Below are 19,668 nucleotides of genomic sequence, written 5' to 3' on the forward strand. Positions count from 1 at the left end.
TTATGCATAATACATGTTATCAATAGCTTTTTTTAACAAATTCTTTATGCAAAAGTGTTTAAAAAAAATGTTTCCTATCCATTTATGTGTGTATCTTTAGAGTATCTTAGAGTATCTCCGATACGATACGATACGATACGATACCCTCCGATACGTATCTTAATTTTGGCCGACCGATATGGTGACCGATACCGATACTTTAATCCTTGGACTTGTGGGTGAGATACCTAGGCTGAGATAGCCTTCCCACCCATATCTATCGTGTTAGACATCTTCTTTTCTTCTTCTTTTTCTGTTCTCTGTTATTGCTTGCTGTGAGAAGAGAGCGAGTGAATTAAATCAGGTTTATTTGAAGACATCAAGCAGGACTGCCTGTAGAAATCCAATCTTGATTCCTCAAATCGATCACAGGTTGGTGGAGTTTGAGCCTATCGGCTGGGCTTTGTTTTTCCTATTCTGTCCATCCATTCCAGAGACCCTTTGGAGGGTTTGAAGACCACCTCAAGGGAGGCCCATGACCATGGTTTCAGCCCCTGCTTCTCAGCCAGGTGTAAACCGCAGGACTTCTCCTATTCTGGCCGAGACCCAGTTCTGCCTGGGATTGAGTTCTTCTTTTGATTCTGTTGCTGGTTTATTTTCCTGCTACTGCAAGTGTTTTTCTGGGATTAAATCTGGTTCTTATGGGACAGGTTTGATCTTCTAATTTCTGGGTTTTATTTCCCTTGATTCTGCTACTATTTCTGATTTCTGTTAAGGCTAATTAGAGAGGTCAGATTTGAAATTGGTCTGAGCTTAACATATTAGAAGTTATTTGCCTAGTGTAACCTAATTCTACATTACTCCCCCTCAAGTCAGTGCATACATATCGAACATTCCCAACTTGCTAACAATAGGACTAAACAACTTATTACTAAAACTCTTAGTAAAGATATCAGCTAACTGAGCCTCATAAGGTACAAACAGAATGCATATGATGCCCCACTCTAGCTTCTCTTTGAAGAAGTGACGGTCAATCTCTACTATAAGAATAGTAATGTGCTCCCTTGAGTTCTTGATGAACAAAGTATAATCAACAGTACTCTATCTCTAACCTATGGCAATCATTGCCCTGTGGAACCGTCTAAACCAGGCTTGTGGGGACTGTTTCAACCCATATAATGCCCGCTTTAACTTGCACACCTTGCCCTGAGTCTGCTGAGTGGAGAAACCATTAGGCGTATCCATATATACCTCATCTTCCAACTCACCATGAAGAAAGACATTCTTCACATCGAGTTGTTGTAGTTCCCAGCCATAGTTTGCACATGATATGATGAACCCCACAATGTTCATTTTGGCCACTGGTGCAAAGGTTTCTTGATAGTCTATGCCATATGTCTGAGTGAACCCTCTTGCAACCAGTCTAGCCTTATACATATCCACAGATCCATCTGCAGATTGTTTCACAGTGAAGATCAATTTGCATCCAATTGTTTTCTTCCCTGATTGAAGTTGAACAAGCTCCCATGTTTTGTTCTTCTCAAGTGCCTTCATTTCCTCATGTATTGCTTCTTTCCACTTTGGATCAGCAAGAGCTTCCTGCCAGTTATGGGGAATAGAAATAGATGCCAAGGAGGAAACAAAGGAATAGAAAGAAGAAGTTAAACGCTTATAGGAGACAACATTAGAAATAGGATGTTTAGTACATTCCCATTGAGGTTTACAAACAGCCGTAAGTAAATCAAGGGGTGAATCAGTAGGAAGGGACTTACCAGCACTAGGACTTGGTTCTGGAGCATGCGATTGGCTTGGTGCAGTGATGGTAAGATGGGTTTTCCTACGAGGATAACACTCAAACACATGAGTGGATTTGGTCGACTGTTCTCCCTTGGCTGGAATAGTCAGTTGCTCCTAGTCTGAAATCGTCGACTGCTCCCCCTGGGCAGAAATAGGCGCTGACTCTCCCTGGGCGAAAATAGGTCCTAGTTGTCCTGACTTGTGACTCCTTCCAAGTAACCATCATCTACTCCATTCACTTCCAATTGAGCAATTAGTGGCCCATGTTCCACTTTAGGCAAATCCCCCTGAAGAGGTACAGGATAGTAGGCAACGGATTCATGGAATACCACATCCATGGTCAGATAATACTTCCTCGTGGGAGGATGATAATACCGGTACCCCTTCTGAGTGGGAGATACCTAAGAAAGATGCAGCAAAGACCCCTAGGATCAAACTTCCCTTGTTACTGATCATTTTTGGCAAAGGCGACACAACCATACACTTTGGGAGGTACAATAAAGGAAGTAGCACCCGTGAGGACCTTAATAAGGCAACAAGTTCCCGATACTCGAGATGGCAGGTGATTTATGAAATAAGATGTAGATAACACTGCATCACTCCAATATTGTGGTGGAATATGTGTCTCAAATATCAGGCACCGAGCCACCTCCAATATGTGGCAATTCTTCCTCTCTGCGACTCTATTCTAAGCAACCGTGTCCACACAACTAGTCTTGATCAGCTAAATACACTAAAATTCTCCATCAGTGTACTTAGTGTCATTGTCAAATCGGATCATAAGTATCGGTACGTATTGTACCGTATCGCCTGATAGGTATCTGTATCGATCCTTATCGATAAGATACTACCGATATGATACATAAAATTTTGTAAATCCTTTTGTGTCGATATGTATCCTACGATACACACCGATATGATACGATATGCACCGATATATACCAATACTTTATGGAAAGTTAAAAATTGAGGTGAAATGCATGTTTTGGTATGTCTCGGTACGTATCGATGCGTATCGGTGTATACCGATATGGTGCGCTACGGTACGATACGTTCCGATATGGTGCACTTGATGCAGTTGGGCGATGGAAGGGATCTCTTTGATTTGGGATTTTCTTATTTACTTTCTTTTTTTAGGTTTAGAAATTAGTTTGTGGTATTTTAATTTAGATTGGATTTTATTTTAGTTGCTATGTAGGTTAGTTTCCATTATTTATTTATTTATTTTCTTTATATTAGACATGTAATGGATGGAGGAACTCAGTTTTTTGAATTGAATGAAATTTCGATATTGAATGTTGGCTTGGTTGCCCTATGGCTACCGATTCCCCTTTATCCCCTCTTTGAAAATTTCTCTTTATTTTCCCCTCTAAAATCTCTTCTTTTCCCCTTCCTACCTTATATTTATCTGTTACTGTTATCAATACCCTGTTCAGGGTGAAGGTTGCAGCCCACGGAAACTGGGTTCATCTCCTTCATTTCTCGTCCTTTCTTCTTGAGACTTTGCGTGGTTGTTCTCTACCAAAGGACGATTGAAGCCCTGGAAACTTGGTCCCTGTTGAAGCTTCTACTGAGAGAGTTAAACCCAGGTGCAAATCTGGATTGGAATCTTGCGCCAGATCTGACTTGCAGAAGTTCATACCTCTTGTGCCCTTGCAGTCAGCGACTAATATTGCTGGGTTTGAAGGAGCTGGCTGGTGCGACCCTTCTCCTGAAATTTCAGGCCAGCCCGATGCCAAACTAGTGAGATCTCCATCTCAAAGCTCTACTGACTCCACCGCTGTAGCTCTATTCTAAGGTTGAAGAAGACTCCAAGCTCCATCTGGTATCGTGAACTTTCTTTTCCTTCTTTCCTTCGTAATGCCCTTTTTTTAACCCTTATTTACAACCTGCCCTTGAGCTATTTGCCATTCCTAGTTTACCCCTACCAAATAAGTGCTAATCACCTTTATGTTCCACCCATATTTAACTATTTAGACCCTTGCATATTCTGTTTATTTACAATTCTGCAACTCCTTATTAGGAACTTTCAATTATTTACAAGTTTGCCATTTTTCTTCAAAGACTTCCGCTTATTTACAAAACTGCCAATCTCTTTGATATTTGGTTACAAATTGTGCTATTTCTTATTTAAGTGGGCCATAAGCGATCTGAGTTCAGTCTCCGGAACCTGGATCCGCTTCAGTGCTACGATCATTTAATGGCCAAGATGGGTCATTTTTCAGAAAAAAAACACAATTTTTTTTATGGGTTTTTGTTCCAAAATTACTACCAGCCATTTTTTCTCTCTAAGTAAAGTGAAAATCAAGGTTGGAAACAAGGATTTTATATTTATGGGACAACTACATCTTAGATTCTTAGTGCGATACTCTCAATTTAGTGTTTATGCATAATACATGTTATATATAGCTTTTAACTATTATTTTATGCAAAAGTGTTTTCTATCCATTTATGCACGTATCTTTAGCATATCTTAGTGTATCTCCATTACCATACGACACCATCCAACACGTATTTTAATTTTGGCCGATCGATACGACAAATGATACCGATGCTTTAATCCTTAGACCGGAGTATCCAAACCTTAGCATAAAATTGAATCTGAACCATCTTATGAAACTGTTTAGAATAAGAATCATCGCTCTTCTGACGCAGTAGATACACCTAGGTAGTACGACTAAAGCAATCAATAAATGTCACAAACCATCGATGTCCAGTTATAGAGACATGACGGGATGGTCCCCACACATCAAATGGATAAAAGCAAATGGAATTAAACTTCTATTATCAGAAATAGGATAAATAGATCTAGTTTACTTGGCAAAAACATAAGCATCACAAAATTGTTTGGATTACACTTGAGAAATAAATCAAGAAGTAACTTTGCTAAAATTCCTAATAGTGGGTGACCCAAGCGACGATGCCAATAGTAGAGACTATGCAAGGAAGAAGTAGATGCAGGTGGAACTGTCTGCTGAGAGGTCAATGTAGTAGGAGACCGATAAAGCAAATACAACCCATCCACCACTTTACCACTGCCAATCGTATCATCTGTTACCAGGTCCTGAAAAAGACAATTAGGAAAAATGTTACTTTGAAATTAAGATCTCTAGTAATGCTACTAATGGAAAGAAGATTAGTAGTAAACTTTAGGACATGCAAAACATAGGAGAAGGATAATAATGGACTGGGAGAGATAGAACCCTTTCTAGAGATAGGGCAAAGAAACTCATCTGCCACCCTGAATTTTGGTCACCTGACAGAGGAGAGTAAGCATCAAAGTGTTTAGGAGACCCTGTCATATGGTCAGTGGCCCCTGAATCAAATCGATAATCCAAGAAGGGGATTCAATCTATGCACAATGGCCACCAAAGGGAATACCTGTGTATGTTACAGGATCAGAGGAAATTAGCAGAGAAGGAGCTAAGGAAACAGTGTCAAGCTTGGTCATCAGTTGGCGCAAGGTCTGTGAAACTTCATTGGAGGTAGATGAATCGTGGGAGTGTCATCAGAAACCTGATTCGCGATAGCATTGGACCGTCCCTGTCCACGACTACGGGTGTTGGCTGGTTTACCATGTAACTTCTAGCACCTATCCTTGGTGTCATTCCTTTCCACAGTAATCACACTTGACAATCTCCTTCTCTGTGGGTCTAGGTGGAGTTTCCCTAGTTTGATTCCCTAAACCTGAGTAGAGAGCAGAGCAAGCTTGTGTATCAGGGGAAAACATAGCAGTACAACGAGTGTCCTCAATTTGAACAAGGACATAGGCTTGTTCCAGGGTGGGAAAGGGATCTTTACTCAGAATTTGAGCTCGAGTTTGATCAAACTCGGTATTGAGACCAGCAAGGAATACATAAACACGAATCTTATCTTCTTTCTTTGCAATGATAACAATATCAACTTCACATTTAAGAATAGTATCATCATAAAAGTCTAACTCTTACCACATACCTTCGAGGTTAGAATAATATTAGGAAAGAGAAAGTTCCTTCTGTTTAGTGTCATGGATCCGTTTCCTTAGCTTGTAACATTGGGCATCATTACCAACTTGGGAATAGGTGTCCTTGGCAACAGTATCCAGTAAGAGATAGTTCTAAGCAATAGTGGGATCGATGGAATTAATGAGGTAGGACATCACGAGAAAGTTGTTTGTCTCCCATTTGTTGTCTCCCATTTGGCTTGGGTTTTGTCAGCAGTAGTAGGCTTCTTTGTAGAATCAGTAATATAGCCTGACAAGCCACGAGCACCAATATCCAAGTAACAGGAATGAGACCTCAACAGATAGTTGCTCCCATCTAGTTTGATGTAGCTAGGGAGGATGGCAGGGACAGATGAAGAGGCCCAGTTAAATCCTGAAGATGCTATGGTAACTTCAGGCATAGTTGCTGATTAGAACTAAAGGGTCTCAGACAATAGCACCAGTCTTCAACAACTAGAGAATAAATCTCTGGTATATCATCTCACAGGGATAAAAAAAGAACAACCTCAGTGGGAAAGATCACATTCAACCACCGAGGGAAGAAGTTGTGGCGCCTGAAGGCGGTGAGTTAGGTGAGAGGCAATGGCACTAGAGGGAGTTTAGATGGTGGCGGTAGGGTTAGAATGGTGAGGAAAGGGTTTAGGGTTTTATGGCTTTGATACCATGTTAAATTGGGGAATTGAGCTTATGTCTCATAAAGACTAGCCCTCTTTATTTATAATAGAGAGAAAGGGATATTCTAAGGAATATTATAAGACCATCGACCATAACCCTGATGGACTTAAGGACCTGTTTGATAGAACTCTAGAATACCCATAAACCCATTATTACAACAAGTTCTAATGTAGAGATTGTTGTTCACTAACCCTTTATTGAATCCCAATTTGCACAAGTAGGATTCTAATCTGGAGTACCATGCCCTTAGAGCTTGCTTCAGACCGTATAAGGCCTTCTTCAACCTGCACGTAAGAGTGGGGTCCTCACTCAATTCAAACCCATCAAGTTGCTCTATATAATTCTCCTCTTCTAAGTTCCCATTCAAAAAAATTGATTTGACATTCATCAGGTAGATCTTAAAAACTTTGTATACCGCTAATGCCAAGAACATTCTGATAGCTTTAAGTCTTGCCTCTAGAGAAGAAGTTTCTTCAAAGTCAATGCCTTCCAATTGAGCGTATCTCTTTCATGCATGTTTTGCCTTGTTCCTCACAACTTTACCATCTTCAGTGAGTTTATTTTTGAAAACCCATTTGGTGCCAATCACATTCTTATCAGTTAGCCTAGGGACTAGATCCCAAGTATGATTTCTCTCTATCTGATCAAGCTCTTCATTCATGGCCTTCATCTAACTCTCTTCCTTACTTGCTTTATCAACAGTTTTTTGTTCAACTTATGAAAGAACATAGTAGGTATTGATCTTCATTCTTTTAGTTTGAACACATACAGTAGGGTCACCAATGACCAAATCATCTGTTCCCTATTGATCAGCTCTGTTATACCTTCTCTGCTTATTTAACCCTACTTCAACCTACTAATTATCAACCTCATCTTTGCTTTTGAGTCTACGGTTAGTTATGTCAATTCTCATCATCAAGAACTTCAAACTCTGGGAGTTCATTTCCTGTGCCAGAGGAAACATTCCCTTTCTCATCAATACTCTCCATAATTTTCCCAAGTCTATTATTATAGCATTTGTAGGCCTTACTTGAAGTAGAATAGCCCAGAAAAATGCCCTCATTAGCCATATCATCAAACTTACCTCGATTCTTGGTTTGTGTTCTTAATGTAGCACTTGCTACCAAAGACCTTGAAGTGTCTTGCTATAGCCCTTCCACCAAGCCAGAGTTCATAGGCTGTTTTACTTTCATGTGGTCTCAACATGCACCTATTATGGATGTACATTGTAGTTAGAACTGCCTCCTTCCAAAACTTCTTGCCCATACCATTCTCTGCCAACATAGTTCTGGCTATGTTTTAAACTGTTCTATTCTCTCTCTATAACACTATTCTGTTGGGGTGTTCTTGGAGCTGAGGTTTGCTTCCTAATACCATGCTTGTAATAGTATTGTTCAAAGTCATCCTAACTGTACTTACCTCCTCTGTAAGATCTGAGACATTTTATCTTCTTTCCTATCTGATTTTCAACTTGCTTTTTAAAGATCTTAAATCTTTCTAAAGCCTTGACTTGTGTTTTGAAAACATCACTCACACCATTCTGGAGTGATCATCAACAAACAACATGATGTATCTCTCTGCTGAGGCACAAAGTGTCCTCATAGGACCACATAAGTCTATGTGAATCAACTCTAATGGTTTGCTAGAATAATACTCCTTTGACTTAAATGAGATTCTTGTCTACTTTTCCTTCTGAAAAGATGCACAAATAAGATTATAGAACTTCTTGAACACAAGAATATCTCTCACTGCCTTCTTTGGAGAAATCTTGGCAAGTTCTTGAAACCAATATGCCAAAGTCTTCTATGCCACAGACTTGTCTCCTCATCTATGCTATCCATGCAGGAATCTTTCTCTATCTTTGTTAAGGTGTACAAGTTCCCTAAATTTCTCTGTCCTATAGCCACCACCTTTCCAGTGCTTGATCTTCTTATCTCACACCATTAACTGTTAAAAGTCACTTTATACCCTTTATCGTAGATTTTGTTGATGCTAAAAAGATTGTGTTTGAGACATTCAACATAAAAGATCTCATGGGACTTTACTTTCCCATTATTTACACTTGTGGAACCCTTTTCTGTAATTCTGGCATAACTGTTGCCAAATTTCATAGATCCACCTTCAAAGTCTTGTAGTCTTTCAAGTCTTCCCTTATGTCCTGTCATGTGGCTTGAGAAACCACTGTCAAGTATCCATGGAGTAGAGTCTCCTTAAGTTTTGAAAGCTTTTGAACAACAAATGAAGCTTCATTTTCTTCCTCTTCTACTTTCTCTCTCTCTCTCTCTGAACCCAGACTTTTTTTACTGACTGAGATTTCTGTGTTCTCTTTTGTCTTGAAAACCGCTTCTTCAACTCATTAACTTCTATGTTTCTAAAAAATCTCTGATTGCCTCTGCTCTGTTGTCTTTGTGTGAGAAATACATTTCTACAGTCTATTGTAATATGCCCAAGGTTGCTGCATCTGTAACATTCAATTGTCTCCTCTATAAGGGTGTAAAATGTTTTTTGTCCACAAAATTCCTTGGTCCAATGTTGAATCTACAATTTGAGATCTTGTGCCCAATGTTATGCACTTTTAGTGGTAACCTTGAAAAGCGTGCTTCTACCTCACAGGTTCCATCTTCCATCTGTATGGAGCTTTATAGTTGTCATATCCTCTAGGTCCTACTCTCTTGCTTGGCCATACCATTTGTGGTTTTCTAGCATGAGAAATCTTATGGAATAGAAAGGGATTTCCTCTTTTGACTTGACCTCATTGCATTCTCTCTTTCTGCACATCTTTCTTGATATTACCAGTAGTAGTAGTATCATTGCCTTCCCCTTTTGAGCCTTCTTGTCATTGATTTTGATAGGATTCTAAATTGTTCCTTTACTATTTGTCTTGACATTTTTGGAAGATTCACCAACAAATCTAAGCCCAAATTTAATGTGTGCCGGACTCTGAGCACTAATAATGTCATTTAACTTCTTACTGCTAGGATGCTCTATTGGAGAAGAATCACTTTCTTCATTTTCATTTTTTGAGTCTTCTCTGTCAATCTTAGTTCTTTGAAAATCTTTAACTCTAGCTTTTAACAGGGCTATCTCATCTTCATAGCCATAAAACTGTGCAAGAATTTGAGCTTGCTCCTCCAATTGAGCTTTCAGAGCCACTTTCTCCAATTCAAAGGTATTGCAATTAATGGTCTTCCATTAGAGTTGAAATTCAAGGTCTTCCAAAATCATTCTTGACTTATCTTCTTGCTCTCTCAACTCAAGAACTAATTGTTCTTGCTCCTTGAGGTCTTGGCCGCCCCTTTTTAATTTCTTTCTTTCTCTTATGAGCTCTTCAATTGTAGCTCTAAGTTCAGCCTCAAGGTGTGACTTTTAATTTCCTCTTCTTCTTCTGAAGATTCTTCTTTACTTGATGAATCAACCTTGTTCTCTTTCACATCTACTAAGACCATGAACATAGCCCCATCATCTTATCATTTGATTATTCTTCAGAAGATTCTTCTTTACTTGATGAATCAACCTTGTTCTCTTTCACATCTACTAAGACCATAAACATAGCCCATCATCTTATCCTTTGATTATTCTTCAGACTCTTCTTCAGATGTGTCACTGCATCTCTTAGACTCAGACTTAGAGACAAGACTCTTTTTCTTGTCCTTGCCCTTCTTGTATCTATTAGAGAAATCTCTTTGAAATTTCTCTTCTTATCATCTTCATCTTCTTCACTCTCTATTTAACTCTTATTTGGACACTTGGCTGCAAACTGTCCAACCCTTCCATAGTTGAAGCACTTGAAGGGAAATTTGTCTTTGTACTTTCCTGTTCCCTTTTTCAACTTTGTAGTAAAATGAGTTGTAGCTTCATCATCACTCTCATCAATGTCATCTTCCATAGGCTGTTTTTTCTTTTCGTTAATTTTTAAAATCTTCATTGCCTTGAAAACCGCTTGCTTGTCATTGGACTTTCTCTTTCTCCATCTCATTTCGAAAGCAGTGAAAGTTGACATGCACTTGATTAAAAGTAATTGTATCTAAGTCATTGGCCTCTTCTATAGTTGACACTTTAGAGTCATACTTAGGCAACAGGATCTCAGAATTTTTGACACATTGTGGATTCATTTTGATTGGCTTCCAGCCCTTTTAATGGAAGTGACCACTCATTTACCCTGGTCATATAAGTATCAATGTTCTCTGCATCTTGCATTAAGAGACTTTCAAATTGAGTTATGAAGATCTGTAACTTAGATTTTCTGATCTTGTCATCTCCTTCATAAATGCTTATGAGTCTTTCCCATATTTCTTTTGCAGAGTCACAGTCCATCACTTGGCTAAGACATCCTGGTCTATTGCTGAGAAAATTGCATTCACAGGTTTCTGATTGTAACAATAAGTTCTCTTGACCTCATTATCTGTAGGAGTTGTCTTTGGTTCTTTGTAACCATTCAAAATTGATGCCCTAACATCATAGCCGAGAGAACCCAAATAGGATTACATTATTCTTCTCTAAAATACATAATCTAACCCATCAAATCTCAGAGCATTCCCTAAAGAACCTTCACCTGGCATATTACCATTGAATCATTTAGCTGTTGATTAAACTATCACTGAGTATCAACTTTGATACCAATTGTTGTATCCCGGAAGTCACTGAGAGGGGGTGAATTAGTGAGTCCAATTCTTTTCCCTGAATTGACGTTTATGTTGACGAGACAATCACTGAAGTAGCTGTAGCTGCAATTACTCAGCTGTATGCACACTTAGCCTCTCATAGGCATTTACAAGTGTGCACACCCATTCCACATACTATGCACTTCTAAACATGCAGTACAAAAAGAATCCACACTCACAATATAGGAAATTATGAGGTTTGGAAAAATGCCTACATCCTTAAAGTAGTTCCTGTAAGGGCTTCATATCTACTCAAATACTCAACTAGTGTTGCACTAACAACTGGAGCACCTAGGTTTACGAAGTATACAAATGAGAAGGAACACATATTGCCGATACAATTTGTAGCACCCACTACAAAAGAGCGCCCACCCCTGATGTTTAGCACCCACTAAACACCTTGTACAAAAATGAAACAGTAAAGATGGGCTTACAGATTTTCCTACAGTCAAACTTAGGCTAGCATGCATTCACAACATTAACAACTACAACTAGCATACATACATCATCACAGTAAATATTTGCAATGCATATCTAGGGTTAGAGAGTCTCATAGCCCTTGTTTGGTATTCTCAGAGTTGTCTCAAAGCAAGTCTCTGCACACTGGAATCTTCAACTCTCCTTTTTCGTTGGAGACTTGAATCTTTAGGTAGGCACTACAAGCATGACACCTCACAAACTCTCTCCCTTGGTTTCTTAAGCTTTAATGCACAAATTGAGTTAGCATCTCTTCATCTCTCTTCTCTTGATTTGGAATCAGTGAATTGACAAAGCATCTCAACCACCTTCTCAGAACCACTCTTAATGGAGTAAATACAACCTCCATTAAACACTCAAACCCATTCAATAGCACACACTCAATGGGGGAAGCTTCTTCTTTCAAAACCTTGGGTATATTTGTTCCAAAACTCTCTTCTCAGCCTTCTATTAGATAGAGCACAAAAAACTGAAGAAAATGCAACTTGGATGGACAATTTTGGCCCTGTAGGTAGAAGATATTCTCATTTGATGTTAAGCCAACTGGATTAAGCCATTAGAATCTTTCCAGGGTGGTGCAGGGCACGCCTGCACTATGGGGTATGGCGGCACGGCTCACAATTGTCTGATCAATCTTCAAACGACACCTTAAATCTGAGCCGTAGGATCGATCAAACGGCTCTCTAATCTAGGCCGTTGGATTGGAACCAGATTTGACGCATGAATGATGTAAGGTCAGAGGTTGACGTAATCATCAGATTGGTTGTTAACCAACCATTTGTCGGAGCAATGATATGGTGGAGTGCCATTGGATTAAGCACATAAAACATGAAGGAATTATAGCCCTCAGTTGTGGATTGTTCTAATGCAATGAACCCGAACCAACCGAAAGGAATCTTTGACGCAGTGTTGGCGCGCGTGTAATACACACAAGCGAGATCCGATCAAACGAGGTGCATGAGCAACAGGATTGATAAGTTAGACCACTCAGAGAGCTCGTGAAGGAATCTTTTGCGCCATGTGTTAGCACAAACTTCCGCATGCCGTTGGATGGTCATCTGTGCTATGTGCCAGCCCACATCCACATCCATAGATCTAAGATCTCCTCTCCTTCCCATATTACAACCAGCCCCTCCTAGCTTCAATTTTTAGTGCTACAAGCCCCCTTTGACTGAACTTATCAGAATACCACATAAACCCCGCTAAGTATAAAATGAGTTCTGAAACTACCCCACCAACACCGAGAGCTTTTTCCAATTCCGGAATTGGAATTTTCGGACTTGTTTTTCGGAAACTACCATAACTTCTTCATACGGATTCGAATTGAGTCTACTGAAAAGGGTATGGATTATGACTCGAAGCTTTATAATTTTTTAGGAGACCCGATGATTAGACTAAGCCATGCAAAAAGATTAAAATGCCCCTGAACATTGCGGACGCTGTAACTTTTTCATTCGATATGGAAATGGGATGAAAACGGGTGTGTTGGAAAGAGTTTTTTATGCTTGTAATGTTACATGGAGGGTCCCTCTTCCAAAAATTATCTTCAATGCCGAAAATGCCCCCGAGTGATAATAAGCCAAATTTAGTAGTTTTGGGTTCGAAAATCTGTACCATCAACCGTGGATGACCCAAATCACTCAATCACATTTTGAACACATCATACACCACTGTCATCTCATCGGAGAGACCGAACGTTGCTACGTCATCACTGTCGGCCACATTCACCCCAACTGGCCACGTTATCACTGCCATGTAGCCGAGGTGGCCAACAAAGACAACTAGAAAACAACAAACCTATGTATATAGGGGGACTGAATGGATTAAATATTGCTAGAGCAAATGTGATGAATTGATTAATCCATTGTGATATTTGAAAAGTTGTTTTTATTGCAGCTCTTAAATTTAAATTTTTAAAATTTTTTTACATTCCTTAAAATTATATTGAACTTCTTTTACAGATTGAGCTATAAGTTAATTGCTTATTTAACTGGTTTTGCTTGTTTTTATGGCAGCTTGTTCGGGTTCATTGTCCTGCATTTGCTTATGTATGGTGCAAATATATACTTTTGGAGACATTACCATGTTAATTATCCATTTATATTTGGCTTCAATCAAGGGACAGATATAGGTTATAGAGAAGTCTTTCTTCTCAGCACAGGGCTAGCAGTACTGTCATTGACTGGTGTCTTGTCAAACTTGGAGATGGAAATGGAACAGAACATGAAAAGCTTCAATGCATCAAGGGAGTTGGTCCCTTTGGGCCTACTCATTGTAATATTTTTCCCAAAACTTTCTAGTCTTGTATGATATAAATAACTCTAATATTTGTAGCCTGCATCAGTGTTGATCCATTTTTTATCTTACAAAAGATCTATATGTTAGGTGCATATGGAGATTAATGGTATGGCCACTATGTGGCATCTTTCTTTCTTTATATGATTTATTTTGTTTAGGTATAATTGAGACTGTTCTGTTTACTGAAATACATTTATATTAGTCACAATTGTCTTACAAACTAATATTATAGAGAAAGATACACCCTTCAATGTTGTCAGATAAATTGGATTCATTCTGTCACTGTCTCTGAAACCTCACGTCTGTGTCTAGCTGATAAGATCGAACATTTGGGTAATAAGCTAACTAGAAGTCTTTCTTGGCAGGTTCTACTTATTCTAACATTCTGCCCTTTTAACATCATATATCGCTCAACCCGCTATTTCTTTCTCCAGTGTGTACTGCGCTGTATTTTGGCTCCTCTTTACAAGGTAATAAAATGAATAACCCAAGGTAAAGAAACTAGCTTATATATTATTAATCTTATAGATTTTAGTTTTATTTGCATTTTTTCCCTCTGCAGGTTACACTCGCAGATTTCTTCTTGGCAGATCAGTTTACTAGCCAGGTTTGATTTCATGCTTAAATCTTGAAACTTGTCACAGAATTTTATTGCAAATAATTCATTGTCTCCCAGTTTGGTTAACATTATCTTTTCAAATTATGGAAGTTAGGGACTTTCATGAAGGTGTTTGCAATTACTAAAATATAAACCCTTGCCTCATTTTTCTGCTCTAACAAGCTTTCCACTTTGATAAATCATACAATATCAACATATATGGTTAATCTATATGATCCTATTGAAATCTTGATTACCATGAGAAATTATGAATGATAGATATAAATGGTGTTGTTGTATGGTTGTCATTGTTGTCGACACTGTCAGTTGGGGCTGTGTATAGTGTACAAGTGGCAAGATGTGTTAGATGTGGCAGTTGCAGCAAGTGTAAGCTTCAGAGCTCATTTGGGAAGGCCAAGTGGCAGAATTGGGAGCATGGTTGTCAAGGCGACAAAGCGACCCAAGGCGGTGGAGGGGTGCCTAAGCACTTAGGCGACAAGGCGCTCAAGTGTTATTTTTTATTTTCACGCTTTTCTAACATTTGTATCATAAAAAATCAACATTAAGTCACATCAAGTCATCAAAAATCAACATTAAGTCACATTAAATCATAAAAAATCAACATTTAGAGATTCTTGTTCTCTAATGAGTTTGACAGTCAAATGAGTTTATTTTCACATGAGACCTTTGTATTAGGTAGAGCACAAAACCAGCTTTCCAACGAGTCTAAGATTACTTAAATTTAAGTTGTAATAACAAGCTTATGTTCCGGTCAAACTTATTTTAAAGTGTGTGAATGCTGTTCAAATTGCCTAGATAAAAATAATTTTATGTTCATCAAAACAAAAATTAGTTTACCGCACTTTGGTTTTTAGCAATGTTTTAGCAATGATAAGATTTATGAAATTTACAGAATTGAAAAAAACAGAAAGTTGAAAATCACCGTCATAACAAAATATCCAGTTTTTTGTTATTGGACAGGGGTTGACTTTTTTTTCCTATTGGAATTTGATTTTTAAACCATTTTTATTGGATTCAAGTAAGGGGGTTATTTTCTTATTTCTGAATAATATATAGATTAATTTCTTTCATAACTAAATGATATTTGACATAAATAAGTGTTGCGCCTTGTAGTAAGGCGACAGTCGACAATTGCCCAAACCCTAACTAGGCCGCCCAAGCTTTAGGTGAGGCCGTGACAACTATGATTGGAAGGAGGGTTGTATTTGAGAGTTTTAGAGCATCAAGTCATCTTTCTAATGATAACTGGAATCACATCGATCCGATACCAGGTGAGAGAGTTATGGTTGTTTCCTTATGATCCCTTCAGAATGCCCAAATGTTCGATAATATGTCTCAATGTGGTGTCCCATACATATGGCATGACTTATGATGAGTTGGATAGCGTATTGTGATGTGGCAAGATATATGATGAAGTGGCACATGTGATAGATGTCATGGCAAGGTGCAATGATATGGTAGCCAAAGGAGCAGGGCCATGTCATCTATAAAAGTACAACAGGTGCACCAAGCCTGCGGCAACGTTTGTAACATGCATGAAAGACATGCATCCATGCCTACAACAAAGGCAAGCCACCTGTGCACAACCGCACAAGGCATGAAGCCATATCCAAGCCTTGCCGCACATGGCACGTAGCACGTAGCAGCATCAGCTAGCTTGGGTTGTCTTGTTGTGCCGCAAACGTGCAAGGCAGCACAAGGGGTCAGGGCTAGCATGGCATTGGGCTCAAATGGATGGCCTCCCACGACTAAGACGTGAGTTGCCTATAAGGTATTCAATCATAGGCCTTAAAGAAGGTCCTTATTATGACCCTATCAGTAAGAAAGAGACTAAGGCATGTTGTTTCGTATGTTCTAGAATTCCTCGATCCATCAGATCTGCATTTTTCGTGATCCCTTGGAGTTTTAAATTGCTTTGTTGGTATCAGAGCCTATTATAGCCTACCTAAATCCGGCCACAAATACCATGGATTCATACAAAACATTTGCTTTCTTTCGAGAATTCAAGTTGTGTAAGAGATCTTTTAAAAGGTTAGAGAGAATTTTGACAAAATAAATTTACATGGCCCTCCCCTAGACTTTGGACCTAATACAACCCCCCCACTGTGTTTTGAACAACTACATCCACCCCCCTGAGGGCTGACAATGTTAGTGAAGTGTTTCGTTGAAACCTTTTAAGTTATGCAAAATTTCATTAATGGCCATATTACCCTTTGTTAATGTATTTTGACTCTTTTACCATTTTAATGCAACACAACAACAGATGTCCTCAACCTTCCAATGTTCCAACTAATTCCATCTGTCCTTGTTCTACTCCGATGACTTGCTCTCATGATAATGTCATCTTCGGTGAATTGTGAGACTATGCTGAACCTAATCTCTCCAATCCGCGATATTTGAACTACGAAATCAACACCTAACTCTGCGGTGCTGCTCTAATCTCTCTAATCTGCAATCTGTGAGCTGCAAAACTAACTATTCCATATCTCCTTTTTCTTTTCCCGCTACCAGCATATAAAAAACTTTCATCTCCGGCGAACTATAATGATTAATATCTCCGATCAGTGATCTGTGCAACGTGAAGGTAATTTTTCCCCCATGAATGCCTTCCTTGGCATCAATTTGGATTCTAGGTTGTATAAAAATCTGCTTCTTTGTGTGCTAGGGTTTCTGAAATTCCTCAAATCGGGTTATGTTTAAGAAAACCTAAAAAATAAAAAAGAGTTCCAATGGTAATTAAATATCTACATTGGTGAAAGAAATTGGTTCCAAAGCTTGAGATTCATCATCAATGGAACTCTTGTGCTAAGGTAATTCAGAAAATGACAAACAGTTTTTATAATTATCATCCCACAAAAATTTAGAGCTTTGTTGGTCTCAGAAGCTCTTAACATTATTGCATCTCACAACAGCTTGTTCTTCTTCCTTTTGACATATGGGTAAACCAAACAGGTTGGAAGCAAAAAAAAAATGAGATTCCTAACTACTTTTAGAAGCATCTAGTTCAACCCAAGGACACCACAAACATGGTTCCAATCAATCTCTCTAAAATTGGATAACATAACATATTGAATCTCCCTTCTTCACCTTCGCCAGAAAGTTCTATCTTCTTCACATTTGCCGAACAAAGAATTGTAGCAAAACCTTTAACCATTGGCCCTTATTGGCCAAACCACTTCAATTGGGGGATTTTAGGTTTGAAGATTTAATGAGGTAAATATTGTATTTAGATTTTGGATGTTTTAGTTCAAGATATAATAGGGGTGAAATAGTATTTTACATTTCAAAACTAATACCTTACTAACATCGTCAAACTTCAGGGGTGGATGTGATTGTTCAAAACACAGAAGAGAGGGTTGTAATTGGACCAAATCCAGGGGGCCATGTAAAGTTCTCTTTTGACAAGTATTGGAAATAACTTGAGACCTACAGAGTCAGTCACTTCCCTTGTTCAAACTACATACACTACTTTTGATGACATGATATTACTTGTTTAGAAGTGGGTGAAAAGGCAAGATGAAGAGCCAATGATAGAGGATAAGGTGGCACCAATGATCGTTGAAGACAAGCCGTGGAGGAGCGTAAATTGGTTCTAGTTGGATTCCTACTTCCAACTTGCATTTTTGACATCAAACTTGCTATCACTAATTTTGTACCATTGGATTGGGGTTTGATCATAGACTTTGTTGGGTGAAGGAGAGTGGTTGCAGATCCTACGTTGAACATCCTCCTCTACTTCAAAATTCAAGGGCGATATTTTTTTTCAAACAAAGGGGGAATGGTGAATTGGCATGATTACAACAATTGGATGTGGTTTGATCCTATATTTTAGACTCTTGATTGTATTTTTATCTTGGTTTATTTTAATAATGCAAGGTAGATACATAGGAGAGTTTTTAAAAGTTTTTTTGAGTCTTTGAAGATTTCTCATTTTGCTTTTGCTGATAACCTTTTGATTTTTTCCAAAGCTTCCCTCCTTTCTATCTCCTTAATCAATGAAGCTTTGGATACTTTCTCAGGTATATCTGGTCTGTTTGTCAACACTCTCAAATGCTTAGCTTTCTTTACTGGAATTTCCAATGGCACTAAAACCTAGCTAAAGAGATTTTGGGTATTCCTGAGGGCTTTTTTCAAATTATTTGAGCATTCCTTTAATCTCTAAAAAAATTTATGCCCACCATTGCTTCCCTATTTTGGATAGGCTTCGGAAGAGATTAGAATTATGGAAAAACAAGATTCTTTCTTTTGTTGGACATCTTGAGCTTATTAGACCAGTTATGAAAAACTCATATATCTACTGGTTTGTTGTTTTTAGAGTCCCGTCTTCAGTTGTTTTCAAAATTTTGAGGCTTCCTTTAATCTCTTGAAAAATTTCTGCCCATCATTGCTCCCCTATTTTCGATAGGCTTCAGAAGTGATTAGAATTATGGAAAAACACGATTCTTTCTTTTGTTGGTCATCTTGATATTATTAGATCAGTTATGAAAAACTCATATATCTACTAGTTTGGTGTTTTTGACTTCCATCTTCAATCCTTTTCAAAATTTTGAGCCTTCCTTTAATCTCTTGAAAAATTTCTGCTCATCATTGCTCCCCTATTTTTGATAGGCTTCGGAAGTGATTAGAATTATGGAAAAACACGATTCTTTCTTTTGTTGGTCATCTTGAGATTATTAGATTAGTTATGAAAAACTCATATATCTACTGGTTTGGTGTTTTTAGACTTCCATCTTCAATCGTTTTCAAAATTTTGAGCCTTGCTTTAATCTCTTGAAAAATTTCTGCCCATCGTTGCTCCCCTATTTTGTGTAGGCTTCGGAAGTGATTAGAATTATGGAAGAACAAGATTCCATCTTTTGTTGGTCATTTAAAGCTTATTAGATCAGTTATGTAAAACTCATATATCTATTGGTTTGGTGTTCTTAGACTTCTATCTTCAATCATTTCCAAAATTGAATCCATTATGTCTTCTTTCCTTGGGAAAGGTCAAGAGAACTCCAATTTCCTTCATCCTGTTAATTGGCTAAAGTATGTCCTCCGAAAGATGAAGGTGGGCTAAGGCTTCATCGTGTCAAGGAATTAAATCTTATGGGCATCAATAATCTTATTTGGAATATTCTGTATAGGAAGGATAGATTTGGACTAATTGGGTATATTCTAGATACCTCAAGTCGAATTCT

At 38.4% G+C, this 19,668-nt stretch overlaps 1 protein-coding gene across 3 annotated transcripts in view; it reads left to right on the forward strand.

Annotated features, from left to right (window-relative positions):
• Positions 1-19,668, forward strand: part of LOC122068737 (phosphate transporter PHO1 homolog 3-like) — a 34,639-nt gene that overhangs the window by 11,169 nt on the left and 3,802 nt on the right. For all 3 annotated transcript variants that reach the window (XR_006137231.1, XM_042632619.1, XM_042632618.1), the window contains exons 7-9: positions 13,587-13,845; positions 14,235-14,339; positions 14,432-14,476. Coding sequence is in view for 2 of the 3 variants with exons in the window: in XM_042632619.1 (XP_042488553.1) it covers positions 13,587-13,845; positions 14,235-14,339; positions 14,432-14,476 (409 nt within the window). In the remaining variant the exon portion in view is untranslated. The remainder of the gene's footprint in view (positions 1-13,586; positions 13,846-14,234; positions 14,340-14,431; positions 14,477-19,668) is intronic.

Source organism: Macadamia integrifolia, unplaced genomic scaffold (assembly GCF_013358625.1).
Source record: "Macadamia integrifolia cultivar HAES 741 unplaced genomic scaffold, SCU_Mint_v3 scaffold456, whole genome shotgun sequence".
NCBI classification, from domain to species: Eukaryota; Viridiplantae; Streptophyta; class Magnoliopsida; order Proteales; family Proteaceae; genus Macadamia; species Macadamia integrifolia.